The sequence below is a fragment of the Rousettus aegyptiacus genome, unplaced genomic scaffold (assembly GCF_014176215.1).
Source record: "Rousettus aegyptiacus isolate mRouAeg1 unplaced genomic scaffold, mRouAeg1.p scaffold_m13_p_15, whole genome shotgun sequence".
Classification (NCBI taxonomy): domain Eukaryota; kingdom Metazoa; phylum Chordata; class Mammalia; order Chiroptera; family Pteropodidae; genus Rousettus; species Rousettus aegyptiacus.
This window is the reverse complement of record NW_023416290.1, coordinates 1438490-1463818: the sequence shown is the minus strand read 5'-3', so window position 1 is coordinate 1463818 and position 25329 is coordinate 1438490. Positions and strand designations below refer to the sequence as shown.

Below are 25329 nucleotides of genomic sequence, written 5' to 3'. Positions count from 1 at the left end.
AGAGCGCGCGGTGGGCTCGATGCGGCGCGGGACCGTGACCGCGCGGGGAGGGGGCGGGACGCGCCCCGCGGCTGGGGCGTGTCCAGTGGCCAGTCTCGCAGGGTGGGCGCGCTGTCCCCGGCCGCCGAGGGCTGCGGGTGGCGCACCGATGACTGTGGACCGAGGGGACGCTTGTTCGAAGCGGAGAGCGCGGTGCCGCCAGGCTGCCAGGCTCGCCGTGGCTCCCGGTGGCATGCTGCGCCCCCCCCCCACCGCCACCCCCCCCCCCCCGCCGCCCCCTCTGCCCTCCTGCCCCCACCCCCGCTCGGGCTCAGGGTCTCGGGACGAAGGGTGGAGCGGACGGTGTCCTTGCCTGGCGCGCACGTGCACCTCTGCTCCCAGGCGACCCGCGAGGCTTCCCGCCAGAGCTGCCGCTGGACCCGCTCGGCCCAAGGCGGCCGGGGAGCGGCAACAGCGCGCCGTGTCCACACAGCTCGGACGCCTGTCTCCTCGCGGCCTGGGCAGTGCTGGGTGGGAATGTGCAGGTCCCGGCTTCCTGGGGTGCCTGGGCCCTGCCCGCCGGCCAGAGCACCGTGGACACCCCTTGGGGGGCGTGGTCGGTGACAGGCTGTGCAGTAGCCGTGCTTACACGGGTGACTGGTCCTCGGCTAAAGCTGGCAGCCGGGCCACTGTTCCCCGCAGGGGCCTCTCTGTGGCCTCCAGGCCACCCACACTCTCACCGTCCCTACTGGCCAGGGCCTGAACCTTCGTGACGTCTGGCCGAGTGACCACCGTGCCCTTGGGGACTCATGGCTCTCCGCACTGACCGGCCTCAGGGGCGGCTGGACAGCTGTCACCCCGCTAAGGGGAGGGGACCCTCCCTCACTACGCTTTGCACCCGAGCGAAAGTTCACACTCCCGTCTTGGATTTTCACTGCCGTGCTACGTCGGGCCTGAGTATTCGTTAGATACGCAGCCGCCGTCCTCAGTCGTGCCGAGGACGAAAGGCTTACAGAGAGCCGTGTAAGGCACCCGGCTGAGACCGCCCCCGTTTTGTGCGTGTGGGGGGCGGGACTTGGGGTCTCTGTTCTGTTTCCATGTCGCAAACCACGCGACGATTGTTTACATGCATCGATGGTCCTGCAACGAACTCTCCTTGGGCACGGTGCAGAGTGGAGGCGCCCCCCCCCCCCCTTTGGCTGGCCAGCTCTGCAGTTTGCATGTCCGGGTCCGCGGCTGTTGCGCACTGGGTGCACCTGGTCTGGGTCCCAGCGTCACGGGAACTGCTAGAACGGCCATTTCGGGTCTCCGGGCCAGCTTGGAGCCCGAGCTCTGCCCGTCCGCCACCGTGTGACCCGGGATAGGTGACTGAGCTTCTCAGACCTCGGCGTGTCAGTGTCGCACAGGGATGTCTGGGTCTGGCTCTACGTTGCTGTGACGGCCACGACAGGGCCACCCGCCCCACGGCGGCACACGGAGTCGCCATGGGACCCAGCAGTCCTGCTCTGAGGGTTGCAGCCCGCAGAACTGCAAAGAGAAACTCAGTGTTTATCGAAGCGCCGTTGGTAATAGCCGAAGTGGAATCAACCCAGATGTCCATCAACTAACGGACTACAATGGATTAACAAACTGTCATGTGTTCATGCAAGGGAATGTCGCTCTGTCATCAAAGGGAGAGAGGTGCTGGCACACGCCACCCCGCAGAGCAGACTGCACACAGCAGGAGCGAAGGCGGCCAGACACCACAGGCCGCAGGTCGCACGATTCCACACACGCGGCCTTCAGCTCGGGCGAATCCAGGGAGACCGGATCAGTGCTTGCCGGGCTCGTGGGGGCGGGGGCGGGGGACCCCTGTGAGGGTTTGGGGTTTCTTTGGGGGATGGCGACGGTTCCACATGTTGGGAATGCCCTGGAAGCCACTTGGTTGCGAACTGTAGAATCCTTAAAGTGGTGGATTTTATATTCAGTAAACTTTACCTTAATGAAAAAGACCCACAAGGCTGATAGAGAAATAGGGATGCAATACTCACCAGCTTCCCAGGGCCACATAAAAAGCAGATGGGGTTTAATTTTAAAACAGGTAGGTATCCAATAAAATTAGCAGCCCAGTTTTACACAAGTTGTATGATTAAGGAATAAATAAATATGATAATGAATATGGTACTTTTTAAAATGCGTTAAAGCAAAATGTGCCTACATTGAATAGCCTTTTCATTAACTATGGCTACTCAACAAACAGTAGGCTCTTTAAAGATTAGCTTCAATGTAGAATCTAAAACCATATTGATAAGCTTTTCACGCTCTGCCACATTGAAACACATGGCCTATCTTCTGCTTTAAATAGGTTGTTTACCCATGCATGGCTTTGTAATATTATCTTTTAGCTATTTGGAAAATACTGGTTCATTGAGTTACTGGCAAACAGAATGCAATGTTAATAAGAGGATTATATTCCATGACAAGTGGAATTTATCCAAGGATGCAAGGTTGTTTTAACATATGAAAATCAATCAATGTAATGCACCATATTGGGAGGATAAAAGCACAGAAATTACACGACTGTCTCGATAAATGCAGAAAAGCGTTTGACAGAATTCAACAGCCTTTCATCATCATCATCATCGTCATCATCATCGTCATCATCATCAAAACATGTGACAAACCAAGGATAAAAGGGACGGCCCCCATGTGACAGAGGGCAGCTGTGAAAACCCGCGGCTACCACAGTCCTTAACAGTGCGAGACAGAAACTCTTCTCAGATCAGGAACCTGGCGAGGACATCCGCGCTCGCCACTTCAGCACCCCACAAACAGCTCAACATTGGACCGGAGATTCGGCCAGAGCGAGTGACCAAGACAAGGAAGTAAGAGATACACCAGCTGGAAAGAAAGAGTAAAACTACCTCCATTTGCAGGTGACATGATTTTATATACGAAAATCCTAGGGAAGAAACAAATAAATACTTTTAGAGTTAATAAATTCGATAAGGTTTCGGGATACAAGACTATTATGAAAAATCAGCTATATTTCTATACACTGGCAACGAATAGTCTGAATGGAAACTTTTTAAAAATTCCGTTTACAATAGCATCGAGAAGAATAAAATAATTAAAGACGAACTCAACAAAAAGAATCTAGAAATTGTACATGAAAAACCATAAAACATCATTGAAAGAAATTAAAGAAGACCTAAATCAATGGAAAGACATTTCGTGTCCATGGATTGAAAGACTCCATGCTGAAATGGCCGCGCCCCCCACAGCGACCCACGAAGTAAATGCAATTTCCAGCAAAATCCCAGCTGCCTTTTTTTGCAGAAATGGGCAAGCTGATCCTAAAATTCATATAGGAGCGCAAGGGGCCCAGATGGCCTCAACGAACTTGAAAAAGGACGAAGATGCAGGACTCATGTTTGCCGGTCACAGAGCTGACCGCGAAGCTCCCGCGTGCAGAGCAGGGCAGTGCTGGGGTGGGTACAGACGTGCCGAGCGTCGGAGAGCCCTGTGAGGACAGAGGGGGCCTCGCTCTGACCGGCCATCGATTTTCAACAAGAACACCGAGGATCTTCCATGCAGAACGAAAAGCCTTTTCAACAAATGGTGCTGGGACAGCTGGGTACAAAAACATAAAAAATAAAAGGGAACTGGACCACCATCTCGCACCACGCGTGAAAATTAACGCCAAATCGATCAAAGACCTAGATTTAAGAGCAAAAACTGTGACAATCTCAGAAGGAAACACAGACATCACGCTCTGTGACTGTGGATTGGGCAGTGGCTTCTTGCTGCAACACCGAAAGCACAAAAACAAGATAAAGAAGAAAGAAAAAGGACTTGATCCGACCGAAAAATGCTTCGAAAGACACTATCGGGAAAGCTAAGAGACAACTCACAGACCGGGAGAGAATGTTCGCAAATCGTCTGTCTGGTAAAGGACGAGTACTCAGCACGTAAAAGACCTCTCGCAACTCAACAATGCAAAGACAAATAATGCAGTTGGGAAATGGGCAAATACTTTAGAACAGACTTTTCTCCAAAAAAGACACCAATGGCCGAGAAGCACACACAAGACGCCCGAGGGCATCGTTATGGGGAGTCACACAGTCGAATGACAGCAGGCAGAGAATGCTGCTTCGGGGAGGCCTCTCGCCCTGAAGGGACAGCCAGGCTGGTGACCTGTCGCATGGCCGGATCCTCTTTGATAGCCTTATCAACAACATAAATGAAGACGCACAAGGCCGGCTGACCACATTCATTGTTGACACAAAGTGATAGTTAATACGCCCAGAGAGTGAATGGGGATTCGAGAAGATTTCGTGGGACTGGAACTCGGGCTGACATTAATACCGGATGGAGGGGGGACAGGCTTAACAGGAATTCACATGAAAAAGAGTTTGATGTTTTAATTGAGCGTGAGCTCGCGATGACCCGAAGGTGTGAGCCAGGGAAGCCGAGGCCTTCTTATCCTGCATTAAAAGAAACACCGCGTCCAGGAAGAGGCGGGGAGCGCCCTTCTGGCCCCCGCTCTCGCCAGGCGAGTCCTGGAGCGCCTTGCTCGGTGTCGGTCAGCGGCTGCTAAGAGGGTGTTGACAAAGCGGATTCGATCAGGAGAGCGAGATCCGGAGAGTGGACGGGGTCAGGTGAAGACCCCGGGCTGTTTGGCTCAGCGGGAAGACCCCCCCGTGGGGGGTGAGAGGTGGGAGGAGGGAAGCAAATGTCTGTTCCCCGAGATCGGAGCGGGGACCTTAGGGCCGACGGTTTAATCCAATTCTGTTCAACAGACAGGACCAGGATCCACACGAGACACAAAGACAGATTCATGCTCTCAAAATTATTTTCACATCATCGGAGTAGTGGAAAATGGGATCGTCTACTTTGTAATTTAGTGAGCGGTGCTCGTGGGGATCATTCAGTCACTTGTAAAAAATTTAGAGGAGATCCCCAGAACTTCACAGATGGCTGGCTTCAGGGGCCCGTAAGGTCCATTTGAACTCAAAGAGCTAATAAGAGTTTTAATAATCATTATTATCGGCTGACACATATTGAGAAAGTTAACATGGTAAAAACTCTACGTGCAATACCCTATTTCGCTCTGACGGGAACTGAATGAAGATTGTCCTATCCCCACATTACAGACAAGGAAGCGGGGCTCGCAGGTGGGCAGAGCGAGCTCCCCGAGGCGGCACGGCGCGTCACCGCCGGAATCGGCTCTCAGACTCAGCGCCCCGTGGTCTTGGGGCCTCAGGTCTTAAATGTTGTCCTAAAGCGTTTCCAGCCTCTGTTTCATGCCTCGCGTTATAACGGGTCGATGGGCTGCATTGACGCGGCTCAGGTTCTCTCTGTTCAGGCCGAATGTGTGTCGGAGGCTATTGTGTTGTCAGATGCCCAAACGAGACAAGGTCAACGGGGACGCTCACCTGGGTGGGGAGCAAATGCCCGACCCGTGGAATCTCGAGATCGACACGTTCAGTGTTTAAAAAAGCAAACGGCTTAACTCACATTTTCATTCTTGGATTATTTTGACGGAGGCGTTGCCAGAGTACACAAAAGCAGATAGCTCGGTTTCGGGTTTTCATTCCTGAATCGGCACTTCGGGGCCCGTGCCATGCGAGCAGCTGCCTGCCAGAGGGTGGAAATTACCGTACTGACTCTTGCGAGGGGCAGGCTGCAGCTTGCACGGCGATGCTATGTCCCTATAAATAGTGACCCAGTGACTAACGGGGGCTCTCTGATATGTTGTTTGGAAAAATTTGTGTTTAACTTCAATGCGCCCCAGGGGTAAGTCTCTGAAAAAGAGGGCGGGCGGGCAGTAACGTTTGCTTTCGCAAGCTCTCGTCCAGTGCAGAGTAACTCTGGGCCATCGCATCGGAGATAACGTCTTCGCTCATTCACTTACTCCTCGTAGGAAACAAACGGAGACATTGAATAACTGTAACTGTTGATAGATACGAGAAAGAATATGCATACGAAGCGTTCGTGCCGAACGGGGGGGTCTAGTGAGGAGGCACGGCCAGCCAAGGCCACCTCGAGCTGGCGACCGTTAAGCCTGGATTATTTTAAGCTGAAGCCTGAGTGATGGAAAGAATCAGGATTCAGAAGGGTTTCGTCAGACGAAAGGGCTCTCCGCGAGCTTGCGGCTGGAGGAGGCGCGAGCATTCCTGGCGTGGACGGAAGGGCCGGTGGCAGTCCAGGCGACGGCTACCTGCGGCCGGCTCCGGGGTGACAACACTGGGTGCCGACGAGTGGGCTCGCCGAAGGCATAGTGTGGAAGTTGACATCGGAAGCCAGAACGGACCCTATGCACACGCGCAAACCCCAAGTGCATTGCACTCGCGAACAAATAACCCTAGATGCCTGTCCCCACGCTCCATGATCTCGAGAAATTACCAAATGTTTTCATCCTTATTTTTTACTGTCACACAATTGGCATACGGTAGCCTTTTAGTTTCAGGTGCACGTCACAGTGATTCGATGCAAACTACCGGTTATAAAAATAAACAAGTCGGGGGGATGTGATCTGCAGCATCGGGAAGACAGTCAAACCTTCTGGACTAAAGTAATTCGTTTTCCTTAATGGGTGAGAAGGGACCGCCCCTTTAGACGATTCACTTGCTGTTCTTGAGAATCTCCTGGTCTCTCCCTCCCCGCCTGCCCCCCGACATTCCCCACACCCCCTCCTCACTGCCGGCCACCTCCCTGCAAGAGTGCGGACACCTGGCCGCCCGGCGCTGAGGCCTGGGTGGGACATCGAGCCCGTGGCTGTGAGCAAGACAGTCCTTCCTGCCTTCATGAAGGTTTCATTTACTTGGGAGCCGATGGACCCAGGACAAAATTTTTCTCTATTTCACACTTCTGTGTTTTTTTAAACTAGTAATTCCTAAATGCTTATAAACGCCAGGCAGCATACTCACACGTGTTCTCATAATTAATCCCTAAGACAAGTATCTGCCCATTCGGGGGTTCTGCAATGAGGGGCGGACGCCCTGCGCGGCCACCAGCCCTGGTCAGTGGCCAAGCTGTCCTGCCGGTCTCAGCCCAGCTCTTCTCCGCAAGGCTTGGTGGCCTCTCTAAATTCTACGTAAAAACTAACCAGCCACGTACACAGATGGAGGCAAATCTTGCTCTAGCACCCGCCGTTTCTGGCTTCGGCTGAATCCCTGTCTTCCTTTGGTTTGGGGGGTTGGGAACTGGGGACCTCCATACCTCCCTCCCTCTCTCAGGCCTTTCCAGTCTACAGCATTTCAGGTGTATTTCAAGAGAAGTCACCCAACGGAGACCACCAGGGTCCGAGTCACAGACCTACGAGTTACCCCAAGTCTCTAGCCGGTAACTACCCCTATCTCCGATTGAGGAGAAAAGCAAGGTGTTCTCCATACTTTCGTTCCTATTTGAGTGGAAACCGTGTTGAAATGAAGAAGCAAGTCATGTTTCTTGTTCCCTGCTCCACGGCGGCCGTATGAGTTTCACTCGCGGCTCTGTAAACGCCGAGATCCGCAGCTTCATCCCGTGATGGAAATGTTTCGCCAGCATCATAATAGTGCAAATTATCCCTCCCACCGGCAACCTCCGTCCACGTGAGTCCACCGCAGCGCCCGGTCGTCAGAGCAGAGGTGACCCGGGGCAGGCTTCTCGCCAGCGTTACACCCCTGACAAGTTGCCACCGTCCCGGAGGAAAACAGCAGCTCCTCACCGCGACCCCCGTGGCTGGCCTGGCCTGGCCTGACGGCCACCATCGTCCTGAGCCTCCCCCGGCCTCGCCCTCTGCCTGGGTCACTACCGTCCAGCGCAGTGTCAAATGCGGTCACAGGAGCTCCAGAGTAACAGTTACCACGGCGAGTCACCTGCGTCACGGGCTGGAGAGCGGTGTCGGAGCAGTCATCACCTCCGACCGCACCACGGTGACTCAGAAACCGTGAAACGGGACTCGGGGACCGCGGAAGTGTCTGTCTGTGGGTTGGCAAAGAAACCAATTCCGAGAGATGGGATTTATGCTAAGATCTGTGACATGTCAATTGATCTACATCGGCAGTAAAATCTAAATTGAAGATATATACTCAAGTCGAATTACATTAAATTTATGAAAAAAAAATTTGTAGTTTGTATATTCCATGCAATTCAATAATTACATATCTGGGTTCTTTTTATTACTCCATTTTGTAAAAGAACCATAAAACTCTTCACAGGGCCAGTCACCCGAACAATTTCTAGTTTTCCGCTGTGGGGGTGGGGGAGTAGGGGGGCCTCCTTCGCTGCCGTAAATAATGTGCCTTAGAAAAATCCACGCAGACGTGAGTAACGCGACATTCCACACGCGCAGCGTGGAGAAATGGCCCTTCCTGAGTCAGGACTGACGGCCTCATTTCTTGAATTCAGCTTGGGGCCCTGCCACTCCTTAGTGACGACACGGGGACCCAAGTGCGCAGCCAGCTGGCTCCGTGTCGCGCGGTCACGGGCAGACCAGGCGACGCTGCGGGGTAACGGGTCCTGCCCCCACCCCCGCAATGGCAACGACGCCCGTTAGCCTCCCTGTCAATCAAACATCAATCTGGGGCGTTTGCGACTCAGGCCGAAGGCGCAAAGACCTGACCAGCTGTTCCTCTCAAGCGCAGTCACCACCCCTCGTGGAAGAAGGGTTGCCTTGCACAAGAAATTGCGGGTCCGATACCCGCGGATCGGGGGGCGCGCGCGGGAGGCGTGTTCGTGCGCCCCGCCCAGGCCCCTGCGGTGCAGGGGGGGGTCCCCCATCTCCGGGGCACCTTCTGAAAAGAAGGATGTCACCGCGGCCCACGATACCGAAAACCAAAGATCTGACTTGACGGCCGCCCTTGAGGACTGTCGCGGACACGGGGCGTGGCGCGCCATTAGCTGGGGCAGCAAAGGGCAGATCTGCTCCCAGCGGGAGCGGGGCACCCCGGCCTCCGGTCGGGTCATTCCCCCTCCGACCCTCTGCGTCCCCCTGGGTCGAGCCTGACACTCCCTCGGCCCGAAGCGCGGATGTGCTTCCCGATTCCCCACGCCGCGGACACCCGCAGACGCCCGCGGCGGTTCTCTGCCTGCGGGGTGCGGGGTGCAGGGTGCGGGGTGCGGCGCGAGGCGCCTCCGGTGCCCGCCCGGGCAGGAAGCGCTGGCCCCGCCCCGCCCCGCGCGTCTCTCCCGCGCCCGTGAGCACCTGGCCCCGCACCTGCCGCCGCTCCGAGTTCCTTGCCAACAGGGTATTCCGAAAGCTAAAGTGACCAAGACTAGTTCTGGCTTCTCTCGAGGAACATTTTGTTCTCACCTTCGAACAAATCAAAGTGAGGGTTACACTACATGGGACCTCACAAGAGCATTTGCTTTAGTATTCAATGTACGTTCTTTAAAGTCTTTCGAATTCACACCATACTTCCAACGCGTGAAGAAAAGCACCTGCGACTCCAGTTTATTCTGATGTGGAATCGTCATTCCCAAAGTTTCCGTTCTGGTCAGACACCGAGTGGGCCGCGGGTCGGGGGCCGCGGGACGTGCACCCCCACACGCGGCAGGGCGCTCATGGTCTAGACGTGGGGCACGGCGTGCATCTCGGCCAGCGCGGTGCAACGTGCAGGGTTCGTGTGATTCTCATTCGTGTTGCATTTTGCGTTCCGAGAACCCAGAGAGAAAGCCGTGCCTGCTTCTTGGGGACCTGGGGAGCTGGCATTTCAGAGACCTACATGCTATGAAATGGCAAGAGAAAACACAATGCCACCTCTTAATTTTACAAACAACTACTATCATAAAGTTATCGAAAACGAGACTTGATCATCTAAATTCGATCCTAAGGAAAGGGATCATGAAATTTACTTAATGAGTTTTTCTCCATTTAAGATGCCCTGACTGTATTTTTTAAAAACAGAGTTTGCATTTGGAAGAAACGTTTTGAATTTATGAACCCCGATGATCAAATCTTACTGCATGGATCTGTGAGGTCTTGCCGTATGGCCCTGCTCCGACTCTGACGTAAAGGGACCGTCTCTGTCTGGTGATTGAGACAAGGCCTCAGGCTGCTCTCCTACAAATTTGCCATGAACAGGAGTCAAAATTTACGATCCCATCCAAGTGGCTCAGCTGTCACTGGTGTCAAACTCAAGAACTGGGCCTGTCATGTTCATATATAATATAGTTAAGTCAAGCCGCTTGAAAAAAAAAAAAACATTGTCAGGGAGAAGGTAAAAAGGCAAAAGTTATATTATGTATGACAGTTAAATAATTTAAAAGTTCGATTTTAATTAGATTTCATTTTTTTAGATTTTTTAGATTTTTAGATTTGATTTTTATTATTTTTCCATTTCTAGTTTAGAACTTGTTCTATGAAAACAAAAATGTAGTAGAAAATATTGCCCCTACAATATAAAATATTCAAGCACAATTATACAATTACTTCAAATTTTAATTTACGCTTCGGTCTCAGAAGTGAATGAGTAGGCGGTTTCTCACTTTCTTTTTTTTCATATGCCGTAGGAGCACCTATTGATACCAATTTGCAGAAGACATGACTTAGTTATACCACCTGGTATCTTGCAAAAACAAAATGCCAAATCAAGTGTAAAAATATGTTTAAATTGTATCACCTTAGATCCTTGAAGTTTATAATTTTAATATACAACCTAGTTGAAACTTCCACATTCAGACCTCCACCTCCGCGCTCCAACTTCTGTTTACCCAAATTACCTTCCTAGGTTGCTCTGTTCATATGCTTTCTCTCTCTCTCTCTCTCTCTCTCTCTCTCTCTCTCTCTCTCTCTCTCTCTCTCTCCCCCCTCCCATCACCCCTTTCTCTCCCTCCCTCTATATGAGCACATTCATTTGGGGAGGGCGGAATTCTATAAATTGCCTAATATATCCACTTTCTAATACCAGTGCTGGGAGAAGCGCAGTCCGTATGCTAGGAGACCATTGCTGGTCCATGGTTCCCAGCTCTTCTGCTGCCGTTAATAATCTCAGTGTGTACTTCATGGCTTTCTTTTTTAAGCCACTCCAGAAATCTCAGTCTTGGATGCTATTTAAAATGATCTCTGTGCTCTGTTGACAGGGAATTTTGAAATTTATAGACAAACCTGCTGGAGTAAATCAATTAAGATGTAGATGATTAATTTGTGGTTTCTGAAAAATGTACTGTTGTCTAAAACAACATGATTTGATATAAATTGTCTTGGAATTCCTAATTTTATGAACTTTCTTATAAGAAATCATCATTTTTCAAGACTGCACCTAAAACTATTAAATATTCCACTTTGCAAATTCTACCTAGTGTTTATTTGAAATTATGTTGCTGCTGTCCAAGTCTTTTATTTATTGTTTATTCACTGTGCACAGTCTTTTATTTTAATTAACGACAAATAACCCATTTGTAAAGCTCCTATGCATAAATAGTAACAATATGATGAATTCCCAGATTGTTGGCCTTGCTTGGTATAAAGACTTTATTAAACCCTTTATCTATATTACTACTGTATCATAAACAACATAAAATTTAGTTACCAGTCATGTAACCACACATACCAGAAAAAGCGAGATTGCAACAATCTAATGAATTGGAACAAGATCATAGTTTGGTAATATAAATAATTATGCCCTCAGTAAGAATTTTTAAAACACCCTCACTAACCACAAACTACACACCACGCTGTCACGGCAAAGCAGAAGACAGACAGGACAGCCCAACTCAGCCGCCGTTCTGATCCCGCACTGCCATATTTGAGCTCAGAGTCTAAGAGTTGGTATTTGCTTGCTGTGTTTGCTTCAATTTTCCAAACTATATCACTTCTTGATTCCAACACTGCTATTGTGTGGATCAAATAATCCCTGGTCACAAAAATACCCTGGGGAGTGACTCCCTGGCGTCTGGGTTATGAGTGTGGCCAGCCATCCTGCATGCCTGGTGGATGAGCTAGCTTTACCATGATGAGAGAGTTCCTTTTCAAGGCTGGTAATCCTCAAACGCAAAACGCCAGCATCAGTCAAAGTCAGAGTAAATTAGGGTATGCAGATTGCAATCTTGCTCAAGACAGCACTGAAATTAGGTTTAACTTGCTCTGCTATCTTTTTAAAAATAAAGGTATCATTGACCCAGGACAAAGAAGAAACTTTACAATGTATTTTTGGAATATAAGTAAGTATCCCCTACGCAGACGCTCCAACGTCAGTGATGACCGGCCGTGCAAACATGTATCTTTGACATGTGCACACTGCACAAGCCCGTGCAGTCTCCTTTCCCCCGGTTTATCCTGTTGCAAAACAACTTGGAAGACGCAGGAAAAATACAGGCAATCTGGAAACCCTCTGCTCTTCCTTTTCTCCCAAACGTTCAGGGCAACAGGGTGACGTCTGGGAGAGTGAGGTTTCCAGTTTCAAACAGCAGGCTCACTTTCTGCTCAGGCCCCTCTCTCTCAGCGACGCAGAAGCCTGGACTTTGGGGAGTGGAGGTGCGGCTCAGGCCGCGGGGGTCACTCAGTTCCCCGCCCCTGCTGTGTGCTGCGCGGACCAGGGGCTCCCGCGACCCAGCCCAGGGCCCAGCCCAGGGGACCTCAGGTCTGGGCGGGGACGCAGCCTGGTGCAGCTCCACGGCAGGTGGCTCTCAGGCTGGGGATAACGGCGTTGGGGACCTGCCCTCCCGGCCCTCGTCCCCATCCTTTGGCCCTATAACTTTACAAGTTGCCTGCAGGGGAGTCGCAAACGCGCCAGGCAAATAAGCGAGTTCCTTCCAGCCGGCGTCACTTGGCGCGGCGCGCGATGGGGCAGAGGCGCTGCCCCCAGCGGCTGAGCACGTCTGCCACACACCGTCCCCGCAAATAAACAAACAAAAAATAATAATAATGCATGGAGGCGGCAGGGGGAACCGGGCGAAAGGCGCTGCCCCTCCACCCAGCGCCGGGGTTGGACAGCCCTGCGGCTCCCGGGGACGCGACTGGAGACCGGCGGGGGTGGGGGACCTCCGCTCCCCCCAATCCCGACAGCTGTCCAGCCCTGGGAATTCATTGGCTCGCCCCACCTCGCCCCCCCCCCCCGCACGAATAGCACCCCGAGCCAGCTTAGCCCCCCCGCCCCTGCGGACCTAATAAGGCCATGCAGGACGGGGTGGGGACCAGTTTAAAAGGCGAGCTCGCGGGACTGCGCGCGGGCAGCGGGCAGCAGCCAGCCGGCCAGAGCGCGCCATGGCCAAGGAGTGGGGCTACGCCAGCCACAACGGTGAGTCCGAGGCCGCGGCCGTGCGCGCGAGTGGGAGCGCGCAGCGCACGGGACCGGGCGACGCTCACGAGGCTTACCAGTGCGGGACGCTGCGGCCCGGCCTCCGTCTCCTCGGTCCGCCGGCGCGGAGCCGTCATTCATTACTCGGAGAGGCCGGGTCGCCGGCCCAGGACCACACTGTCCTGGCCGAGACGTCAGGCCAGGAGCGCCGCTCCCACGGCTCCCGGCAGCGCTCAGCTCTGCGCGGGTGCTGCGGGCTGGCCCGCGGGGAGGGAGCGTGGGCGCGCTCTGCGAACCGCAGGTGGCCTTGCTTTCGCCCCAGGGGGCGCCGGGAAAGCAGGGGATGAGTCCGTTTCAAAGGGAGCCTTTGAGGCCGCATTCTGGAGCCAGTGGAGGGGTCACCTGTGCGCGGGACCCAAACGCCAAGCTGTGCACTGCCCTGCATCCCAGGCCTTTTCACGGTCCCCACAATGAGAAGGAGGGTTTGGGCGGCGCCACCAAATCAATCGATCCCCTCGCCCTGACCTCCTAGGCCCGGACCACTGGCACGAGCTGTACCCTATCGCCAAGGGAGACAACCAGTCGCCCATCGAGCTGCACACCAAGGACATCAACCACGACCCCTCTCTGCCGCCCTGGTCGGTGTCCTATGACCCCGGCTCTTGCAAGACCATCCTGAACAACGGGAAGACCTGCAGGGTCGTGTTTGATGATACTTTTGATCGGTCAAGTAAGTATGGCCCTTGGGTAGAGCACATGGACGTTTCGAAGTCCCTACTGACGAAAGGTGACATGTGACAAAGTAACAGAATCAGTGGGGAGCAGAGACGCTTCACTTCTGAACGTGGAGATGACGTTTGACTTCGCTCTAGTCGTGACAGCAGTATTTATGCATCGAAGAAGCAAAGTGACCAAGGTGGTCTAGGCTTGGTCACTTTGCTTCTGTGACCTGGCCCTATGCCACGCTCAAGGTGGCAATGCATTCCCGAAACGGCTGAGGATGGGCGAGGGCTCGCCCGGGGTGGGGGGGGTCCCTGTGCTTCCTCATCACCGTCTGGAGCAAGGCTTTGTTCCCGAGTCGCAGGGACTCGCTTTGCAGAGCAGGAAGTGGCAAAGACAGAGTGGGGGGCTCTGTCCACTCGGGGTCCACTCCCCGTGGGTGGGGCCGAGGCTGGGCAGAGAGTGCAGGAGTCAGGCCCTGATGTTCGGGGGTGCGTGGGGGTTATCCGGTTAATCGTTTTGGTGAGTGTTTTTGAAGTATCCAGCACTTTCTTCTTGGGCGATGATGATGATGATGATGATGTGTGTGTGTGTGTGAGAGAGAAAGTGAAAAACCACGTTTTCAAAAAATCTCATTTCACCTACACTATTAAGCAAATCAGTGAACTAAAAGGAAGCCAATTAGAAATGCTTTGTTTTCCACTGTAAATGAAATAAGAATATTCCTTGAATATGGTGGTGTTAGACATATATAATACATTTTATGACTCCGCCTGTAAAAAAGTTCAAGTCATCCTTAGGATGTGGATAAATGAATATTCTCAATGATGCTGTAAACCTGCAGGGAATAGCATAGAAACTTATCTTTCCTTAAACAATGATCTCATGTTACGGTTGCTCTTCTCTCCCCTCTACATTTAAATCAAGTTCCATTTTGAAGGATAAACAACAAAGTTAAACAGTATCTATTAGGTTAGACCACATCAAAATCTCATTTCTTTTTGTAAGCAAAACGGTCGACTATTGACAGGTTCACAGGGTTCATCCTAATAAATTGGATGCACATGTCCAAATAATAAATGTCCCTAGTGGTCCTGCAGGAAAATGCAATAAATCACACCAGTCGTTTCTGCAGGACGGAGCTCGTGGGAGATGTGCTCTGCTGTGTGAGGGTGTCCTGTGGCCTCAGCATGCATTTCAGCCCTTTCTAGAATAGCTACCTGATGGGTTCTATCTCAATCTCGCTTGTATTGTGAAATCTTCCATTTAAGGTTTCTGCATAGTTTCCGTTATCCTTTAGAAAATATCTGAACCCCGGCTGGCTGGACTGAAACCAAGTTTAGCAACAGGGTCGAGGTATTTGGACACCAAGGTCAAATCAGTGCTCCCGAGAATCACCTAGCTCATCCGTCCACACAGCTCCATGGCCTGGAGGCCCCTAACTCCCCCCACCCCACCCGCGCCCAGCAGACCTAGTCTAAAACAGACGTGGACTAAAGCTCCCGCTCGGTCCTCAAGAAAGCGCTTGGCGGCAGGGCCCGGAGAGGGAGCTGGCCCGCTGCCCGCTGGGCGTGGTGACCGCCCCCCCCCCCCCGCCCCCAGTGCTAGTCTTTGATCTCGGTCAATCCTCACAGCGGCTCCGAAAGGTTAGTATTACTATCACCTCCGTAAAGATGCAAAACCGGGTTCAGAAGGGTCTAGCCGCCTGCCCGAGGACGCGCAACCAGCACGCGGCGTGAGGGGGCCGGAGCGCGCAGCCCCCCGCCCCCCGCGTTCCTGCCACTGCCGCCCACGGCCGCCCGCACGTGGTTTGTCTACACCCCAATCGCCCACCTGCCCTGTTACGTCTATTTTCGCATGTATGACATTGACGTTTTAAGCGTAATAAAACGAGCAAACGAGCAAGGCAGAAGGGAGAGACCTTCGTTCGCCTGCGTCCGGGGACCTGGCTCTGTGCGGGAGGCCAGTGCGCCGGGCCTTCGCCCCGCAAACTGGGCCCCGCGCGGGCGCAGCGTCGCCTTGGCCTTGGGGGCGCCGCAGGGCAGGGCGCGCTGACCCCGCGTCCCCCCCGCCCCCCGCAGTGCTGCGGGGCGGGCCTCTCAGCGGGCCCTACCGGCTCCGCCAGTTCCACCTGCACTGGGGCTCCGCCGACGACCACGGCTCCGAGCACACCGTGGACGGGGTCAAGTTCGCCGCCGAGGTAGGTGGCACCGCTGTCGCCCACTCCGGGTCTCGCGCAGTGAAAACCCGACTCTCGCCAAGCCGCGCGCGCCGCTTTGCTCCCGGCCTGCAGGAGGGGAAAGAGCTGGAGTCTCTGGGCCCGAGCGAGATGAAGCTGCAGAACGTTCCAGGCTGGCCTGTTGAGAGGGGGAGGGGGCGTGAGCGCCGGGCGTTAGGACGCTGGGGGAGGTTTTGTGGAGCTGGACGGAAAAAAGGTCTCGGGCACAGCCAACACTCATTCCGAGCTCTGGGTCCTCTGGCAGCTCTACGGACAGGCCACAGGTGGGGAAACTGAGGCCGGACAGTGTCAGGCCTGCGGCTCTGCCTACGCAGAGGGGCTTTGCAGGTGTCTCCGCCAGCCGCGCCCGAGGCCACCTCAAACGAGAATGTGGCGCTGTGACAATGAATGGCACCTCGTAAGGGGGTGGAAGCTCACGTCCTTGTCTCCTCGTGAGAGGTGTGCTTGTCACACACACACAGACTCACACACACACACAACTCTGTCTCAGTTAACCCATTAAAAGAAGAAAGCATGATTTGTAGCTCAGATCAAGGACCCAAATGACAGAGAAATAAGATAAGCCCCCCGCCACGTTCAGCCATAAACCCGAGTCTACGAGAGGTGACAAGCCCTGGAGGTAGGCGTGACAGGGGCTCTGTGGGACTCTTAGGCAGCTTCCTCACCGGTTAAACTTACTCTGGAAGACTCACAATGCTTCCCGAGATCATTCCATCTCTCCATGGGCCAGCCGGAGAGCCCAGGGCAGGCTAGGTCACTAGATTGGCTGTTACTGCGAATGCTCCTAGCCACCTCCCCCACTGGCCAGCGAGGCTGAGTGTGTTCCTTACCCCGCGGGCAAGGCTTGCAGTCTGACTTCTGTGCATGGCATTATCTCGCACTTCTGACCTGGCATGAAATAGTTTTAACCGCTGTGGACTGTTGTATTCTCTCGCCATTCTACGTAACTCATTGTGGAACATTTGACTAACCTAACGGGAGCCTGCGTTCTAAATTAAGATAAGGTTACCCCGGGCTGCTAAAAGGAGGTAGGTACGAAAATGTTCAAGAATTTTCCCCCTTATTTCTCCTCCTTTATTTCCTAACTCATTGTGACTCTAGGATGTTAGCAGGGTCCTGCTCATAGCTGTGTTTCACTGTCAGATTTGGTCAGAAAAAGGAGTAATGTTATGCAAAAATAAAATCTTTAGAATTCGTTTAACGAAAAGCTCAACTTTTGTTTATCGTTTATTAAAGTTCTAAATCTTGATTTGAACCATTCAAAATTTCACCAAAATACTGGATGGTAATGGAATTCCATCACACTCTAGGAGAGTGGTTAGGGACCTCAGACAATACGGTTCCGGGGTTCACCGTGAGTGCTCTGACAGCCATCTCTCATTTGGAAACGCACCTCACCGCCGGTCTTGTGTTTGCAGCTGCATCTGGTCCACTGGAACCCAAAGTATAACACGTTCGGAGAAGCTCTGAAGCAACCTGACGGGGTCGCCGTGGTCGGCATTTTTCTGAAGGTAAGGCAAGAGCTGACCATATTTGTTCTTTCCAAATTTACTTTCTTATCAGCGCTTAGGATAGCATGAGAGTCACTTCTTCCTTTTGTTTAAAGGGGAGAAAGGCATGGATTTCATTATTCATTCAACTAATCGAGGTATTTTTGCTGAGATCAGCTCAAAATGTTTTGCTTTCCCTTAACAAAGTCCCTTTTGCCACCCGCGGGGACCCCCAGCACCTCTGATGGTTCTCGGGGTGTGGCGTTTATGGGCGTTATGTACGAGCATGTGTGCCTTTGGGCGGCTTGCGGACGAGAGTCCTTGAAGGGGCTCATTGCGGTGGCGGTGAGGGCGAGGGAGCATTTTCTTTATCCTAGGCCACTATCCCATTTGCATTGCACTGGAAACCAGGAAAACAATGCTGGGAGCCACCCGGTGTGGGGCGCCTGGCTGCACATCCCTGCGGCTTAGGGCGGCCACCGCTCACTCACGTGACCCTGGATAAGACAGCACTTGGAATGTGTGTGTTGTCGAGCCAGCCTCGGTTTAGAGAGGACTTAGTGTCATTAACACATGAATTTACTAGTAACATAATCTAGGTTTTAAGCCAGAGGTGAAAATCCGGCTTCTTTCTTTTTGAATGACCTACTTTGTTTTATGTCCTTAACTCACTGGACCATTTTCTGGGCTTGAATACCACACACCAGGAAGTGGGGAGGGCCCGAATGGAAAGACAATGAGTTTTGTTTTCGATACATTGAGTCCATCCTAGCTCGAATTCTTTAAAAAAAAAAAAAAAAAAAAAAAAAAAAGTGGAATGACTTTGCTGAGAAGGTCAAGGACATGGAGATAAATCAACATGCAATTTTGTGGTTTTGTGCTTCAGAGGCCTGGAGTCCAAGTTTAGTTCAGAAAATAGTCTAAAATTTTGAGGGGGAGGAAATAAACTTATGTTTTTGCTTAGTGCACAATTTTCTGGCAGATTTATAAACCCTAGTTGCAGACGGAGGGATCAGAATCAGTTTTCGAGACAATTCGAAATGATGGAGAAGGGAAAGATATAATTATTGGTTTCCTATTTTCTTGTAGATAGGACGTGAGAAAGGAGAGTTCCAGCTGCTCCTTGACGCGCTGGACAAAGTTAAGACAAAGGTAAAAAAATCATTTTCTCTCTGAGAATAGAAAGCAGTGTGTCGTTTTTTTCTTTTTACATTTCAAGTATATTTCTTTCACCTAAGATCTGTTACTAAGTTTGATGAATATGTTGAACATATATATGAAAATAAATGCCGTTACAGTTGTATGGTTTATAGTTTTTAGAGCAATTTCATATACATCAGCTTCTTGAATCCTCACAATTTTTTAGAGAATTACTTTCTCAATGAAGCGGACAAGAGAGAAGTGGAGTAGTCGATCCCCACGGACAGATACACGCCCAGCACACACAACGTGCGCACACACACCCCATGCACACACACGATGCATGCACACACACCCCATGCACACACACACACCCTTCATACACACACGATGCATGCACACACACGATGCATGCACACATACGATGCATGCACACACACCCCATGCACACACACGATGCATGCACACACACCCCATGCACACACACGATGCATGCACACACACCCCATGCACACACACGATGCATGCACACATACGATGTATGCGCACACACCTCATGGACACACACACTGCATGCACACACACCCCATGCACACACACACTGCATGCACACACACCCCATGCACACACACGATGCGCCACATGTACATATGTACCAACACACAGGGACACACATGCAGTGCACATGCACACACACCGCACACCACACAGACACACGACACACGACACACATAAGTGCAGAGGTAGTACGCGTCTGGGTCCTGGTGTGCACACACACGTGCACGTGTGCACACACTCACAGAGGTAGTGCACGTCTGCTCCTGGGGTCGCCCTCTCTCCCCGGCATTTTCGTCTTACCAGTAGACTCTTCTAATTAACAGACTCATTTTACTCGTCTGTGGGACAGTTCTGACCAAATGCTAGTCAGTTTTATCACCAGTAATCAACATTCAAGAATGAAGCGAGCCCGTCTGGTAATCGTTGAGGACCAAAGCATCAACGATGTGAAATGCCTGTGTTGCAGTTTAGATTTGCGTTTCCACTCTGTGCTGAGAGGTGCCAACTACACAGTCCCAGGGACAGTTAATAGGGAGCACAGTGTCACGTGACCGCACCCGTCTAGTCAGAGCTTGGGCCAGCTTCCTTCCGCCTCTGCCCTTTGTCTCTGAAAGGCGCTTTGTTGAGTTCCCTTTCCTCTGCTGCATTTGACCTCGCTCTCACCCGGGAGGCGGGAGGCGGCGCGGGGGCGTGGGGGGGGGGGCAGGCCGTACTCACGCACCTGCTGGCCCCGCCCTGCAGGGCAAGGAGGCGCCCTTCACGCACTTCGACCCGTCCTGCCTGTTCCCCGCCTGCCGGGACTACTGGACCTACCACGGCTCCTTCACGACGCCGCCCTGTGAAGAGTGCATCGTGTGGCTGCTGCTCAAGGAGCCGATGACCGTGAGCTCCGACCAGGTGAGCGGCGGCCGTGGCCCTGCGCCCACCGCACGCGCTCCGAAGGCCGCGCCGCCCCGGCGGACGTGCCGGCGGCGGAGTGGGCGCTGCAGGGCCCTGGCGCCAGACAGAGCTGTCGTCGTCCGCGTGGTTCGGACAGACAGCCCGCCCCGCTCTCTAAAGCTTGACCCCCTAAGGTGCCGGGGTCAGCGCCAGGCGTTCCGCGGTGATGGTGACGCTAAGCGCTCAGCGTTTAGGTTGACGTGCGACTCGCGGGACCCCGGAGCGCTGAGCACTGGTGTGGGGCCGGGAGGGGAGACACGGGCCCGGGGAGGGCGCCAGCCGCAGGGGTCCGCCGTCCTCGTGAGGGGTACCCCGCCCCTGGCTTCTCAGAGGTGACTCGAGGCCCGGAAACGGCAAGTGGGCTGCTGGGGATCGCGCAGCCGAGCGCTGCCTGCGCCCCGCACCTCGCTCCTCTCTGCGGGTCCCGCTCCCCCGCCCCCCTTCCCGAGCGGGCGGGCGTGGGGAGGCCCCGTGGCAGCAGGTGGCGGGCTGGGGGCCTCCCAGCCCAGGTGGCCAATGCCCTGCAGTGCGGTCCGGTCCTTTGCCGGTGACCCCCTCACTTTGCTATTGCGGCCGGGCGGGGACTCAGGTACACATAGATCGTTTTCATCAAAAGGTCAGACTTAATCGTCAGGTTCACTGATATAAGCATTTTGAAAGAGGAATGGAATTCTCTTAAGGAGAAACGCTAAACCACACACACACACACACACACACACACTCTTAAACGTAGAAATACAGTATTACTGATAAGGATTTCTTCAATTCTTCTCCCTGAAAAAATCAGTTCTTAAAAATTAAAATGTAGCAGGACTCTCATTTTTTTCTGCGCTTAAAAAAAAAAATATTTACTCTATAAATGCATCCGACAAAGACCAAGCAAAGGTGTTATTTGCGCTGATGGCGCAGGGTCCACACTGACCCCTCAAACAAACTTAGATATTTCAGAATTCAGCAGGAAAAGGCTTTATCTGGGGGCGGGGCAGCCCTGCACGAGACGAAGCCACGCGGCCTTGGACGAGGGCAGGTCCCCGTCGCTGCAGGAGCTCGGGGCTGCAGGTGCTCGGGGCTGGGCCTCGAGACAGGGTTGGCGGCTCGCTGGTCTTTACAGGCCAGCGGGCCCCGACTCTGCTGCGCACGCGCGGCCCGTGTCCACTCGCTGCGCTGTCGCCTGACCCTTGTCCCCCGCTCCGGCAGATGGCCAAGCTGCGCAGCCTGCTGTCCAGCGCCGAGAACGAGCCGCCCGTGCCGCTGGTGGGCAACTGGCGGCCCCCGCAGCCCATCAAGGGCAGGGTGGTGAGGGCTTCCTTCAAGTGACGGGACCGCTGCCGCCGCCCAGCTCCGTGCGGCCCGTGGCGCCCTCGCCGCGCGGGCCTCGGTTTCCACGCTGCGCGACGAGCGGGAGGCGCATTCACCGCGAAACCGAGGTCACCGCGGACGACACCCAGTAGGAAAGCATCTGGCCTTCGTAGGAACCCTCTTGCCTGCAAATGTAGCGTTTCCGGCAAGGTCTGGGAGAGGGAACGTTTCTGTCATCCCGCATTTCATTATGAGTTCTTCGGCTTAAAGAAATAATGAGTAGTTATGTAGGAGCAGAGGCGTGTGTAGATCAGACAGCGATTGGACTTAAGCAGAGATCGCAATGGCCCTGAATTGAGGTGACGTGTTTTAACCCTTACATGAAACCAACGAGTTTGTCATTCATTAAAATTCTAGCTACTGTAAAGGTGACCTGGTTTTGATTATCAATACACACACACACACACACGTAACAAAGGGTTTTTAAAAAATCTGACCCAGTATTGTAACGTCTTCTTCATAAAGATGGTCGACTTTATCCTAATACTTATCTGTCTTTACCTGAAAGAGGGCCATTTATTATTAATTTTGCTACTTTTGTTTTTGCATGCTTGTTAAAACGGAAGCTGCCTCCCGCATCTTTGGCGTTTGAGGGCGGAGCTAAGGGTTCTAGAACACAGGCGTGAAGGGCTTCGGGTAACACACAGCAGCTGGGCCGAGCGTCAAACCAATAAAGACGTGAATGCAAGAAGCTGAGCATTGCGTTTCTTTTTTTTATTGAAAGGCGAACTTCGTGAGTCTGTGTTTACAGCTGAGGGGTAGTGATGACCACTGGAGTTCAGAGTTCAGAGTTCGGCCGGGGGCGCCGCTCCTCTCTGGGTGCCTAAGGCTCCTGTGGAAGTTGCAGGCCCGGAGATGGATGTGTGGCCCTGAACTTGAGAGTATGGACTAGTTTCCAGACACCTCGAAGCTGGTTTAGGGTTTGGGGTTGGTACTGGAACCGTGGGTGCTCCTGAAGGGCGTGGAGTCCAGTCAGGCTGTGGCTTCTATGTTCTTTCTTTTTTAAATGTGCATTGGGATGACTCGGGTCCAACACTACCAAAGTTCATCTACCTAGACCTTCAAAACACTGATAACCTTTAGTCCTGAATTCTAACACTGCAGTTAGTGGCTTCGGTGTGTTTCTCGCCACCTCACTGGCTAATACGTTACCTCACTTTAGCAAACAGCAGCAATAAATTCATTCCCCTGAGAAATGGAAGTGGTGCCGAGTCGGGCGGGGCCTGCGAGGCCTGGGAGGCCGGAAGTCGCCTGACAGATCCCGGGAGGCTGGCGTAATTCCATAGATAACCACTTGGGTGAAGTGAAACCAGGCCGGTCAGTGCGCGCCGGATGTGTTAATTAAATCCCTTGCAATTAGCAGGTGCGGAGCTGCCGTCATTAGCGGCGACACAGCTGGCCCTCTCCGGGCACTTACTGGTCGTGCCCAGGGCGCTGCCAAGCTGATCCGGCGCACGCCGCGTGGGGGCGAGGGTTGCCAGCGCCAGCTCGGGCGTGAAGTACGCGGGCCGGGCAGGCCGGAACCGTCTCCAGGGGCAGGGGGAGCTGGGTCCCCAGGCTGCGAGCCCCGCCGGGGGCGACGTGCGTCTGTACACTGACACCCAGCACCCAGCACCCTGCCCGGCACTGGTGTTTGGTTCATCTTACTCAGCCCTCCTTCGGGAATGATTTCCTTAGCTTCAGGCGGTGGCTTTTCACTGGAACGTTGTCCCCACCCCCTGTCCCAGGCTGGGTCATTGCCGGCACTCACGATTGCTGTCCAGCGTAACACTTCCTCCCGTCTCCTCCCTGGGCCAAAGCGCTGAGGTTTTGGAAGTGTCCGTTAGAATACTGAAACCACACGTGTGTCCTTATTCATGGGGCCATTTTCCTGGTCGTGCACAGGCTTCTGACCAGTTGCATTTCAGGCACACAGCCCACAGAGGGAACGTGGCTCGGAGGGTGACGACGTGTCTCCCCAGCCACTGTCCGTTCTTCGGAGTGTGATCATGGAAGATATTTTAACATTTCGGGATAGGGCAGGAACTCATTTGAATTAGGTGTGTCATAAGATTCAGATGACCACATCCCCGAAAGTCTGTGAGTAGAGCATGGTCACCAGGAACGTACCGGATGTGGGGCCTGCTAACTTTGCAGGCGGGACTATATTGCAGTGCCTTTTAATGGGAAATATATATATATATTTCATAAACAATTATGAAATGGCAAATGACTCTTCAGGATCACCGATCCTACATTTTTCATGTGCAGTCAGGGGATATTTACATAGACAAAGGGGAAGTATTCTGCACAGAACATGCAAGGCCGCCAGTTTCAATATCTACCTGTAATTGCTTATATAATTAAATAAATACAGTTGAGATTATCTATAAACAAACTGGGACACATGAGAAAAATCAGTATGGCCGTTATTCAAGTCGATATTGGCAAAAATAAAATTTGTCTAAAGGAAATACATATGGCCCAAAACCACACTGAAGACCACATGTAAGTAAAATTAAATCGATGTTACTTTCTTTCCTAATGTCTTCTTGTTTATATTAAAGAATTCTGGACATGCGCAAAATACGTTATTTTAGCAGAAGAAGGATAAGTGAGAAGGAAAAAAGAATGATAACTGTGAATTTCAGATTTAAATCTTTTCAGATTTTATGTGTGCAATTTGAATGATTGTTTAGAACTACTCTTAAGGCGGCACTTAAAGACTTAAAATGCAAATGAGGCAAACCGGTTTGCATGTCATTTTCCACTCGTGCCACTAGATGGCAGCACAACAATTGCAGGAATGAAATCAAAAGCCCCGCTGTTTTATTCCTGTTAAACTCTCAGAGCAAAGAGGTTTAGTTGGTATTTTCCTAACAATCCTGAATACCCTCGCTCCTCTTCTGAGGTGCTTGTCGTTAACCATTAATATTTCTGTACAACAGAGAAGAGTGTAAGGGATTGCTGCATATTCTTGAGAATTTCAATAGCCCAAAGTGAGGCCTGAGCTACTAAATGGGAGCAGTTCTTGAAACGAAACTCAAATAAAGGAGAAAGAAACATCCCACGACCCTGTCCAGTCTCCAGAGGGCCTAGGGGTTGCTGTGTGCACGGCCGCAGGCGAGTCTGTTTCTCTGTGCCTCATCTGTGACTAAAAATAATATAGCGCCTCCCCAGAGATCTGTTTTGATCATTAAATGAGTTAATACATATCAACCTCTTAGATTTGCTTTCCTACCATCCTCAACTCTCAATAGTGGTTAACCATTAACTATCTCTGTAAATCGATTCTCCTTCAACCGAGAAAAATTCTAATGGCTCAGTCGGCCCCTAAATTGTGTTTCCTTCTTTACGTATCTATCAGTAACATCATGAATCCACAACTCGTCCACTCAGATAGTACTTAGGGGGTGGCCATAACAGGCGCCGGGGGAAATGGAGTCTAAAGACAAGACGATAACGCTTGTCCCTTACGATGGGGCCACATCAGAAACCAGCACGATGTCAGAATGGGTGATTCGGGGTGGGGGGGGGACCAGAGAATTTTTCCCAAGGCCAGTCCTGCTCCTGAGCACAGCCCCTTACCTGAGGACAGGTATGAAGAGCAGGACGTCAGCAAATAAAGGAAGGTGAGAGGCAGGAGGGGCAGCGCCACGCTGTGCTCCTGACTTTCCAGAGTTGGTAGGATGGTCTTGGAGTGGAAAATCCATCCACCCCCTCG

General features: G+C 52.5%; 1 protein-coding gene across 1 annotated transcript; it reads left to right on the top strand.

Annotated features, from left to right (window-relative positions):
• Positions 1-13099: 13099 nt before the first annotated feature.
• Positions 13100-22317, top strand: CA3 (carbonic anhydrase 3). Its single transcript, XM_016153139.2, has 7 exons — positions 13100-13181; positions 13714-13911; positions 15983-16101; positions 17559-17651; positions 18720-18782; positions 20070-20225; positions 21465-22317. Exons 1-7 carry the CDS (start codon positions 13148-13150, stop codon positions 21582-21584), a joined length of 783 nt encoding a protein of 260 aa, XP_016008625.1. The 5' UTR covers positions 13100-13147; the 3' UTR covers positions 21585-22317.
• The last annotated feature ends 3012 nt before the right edge of the window (positions 22318-25329 follow it).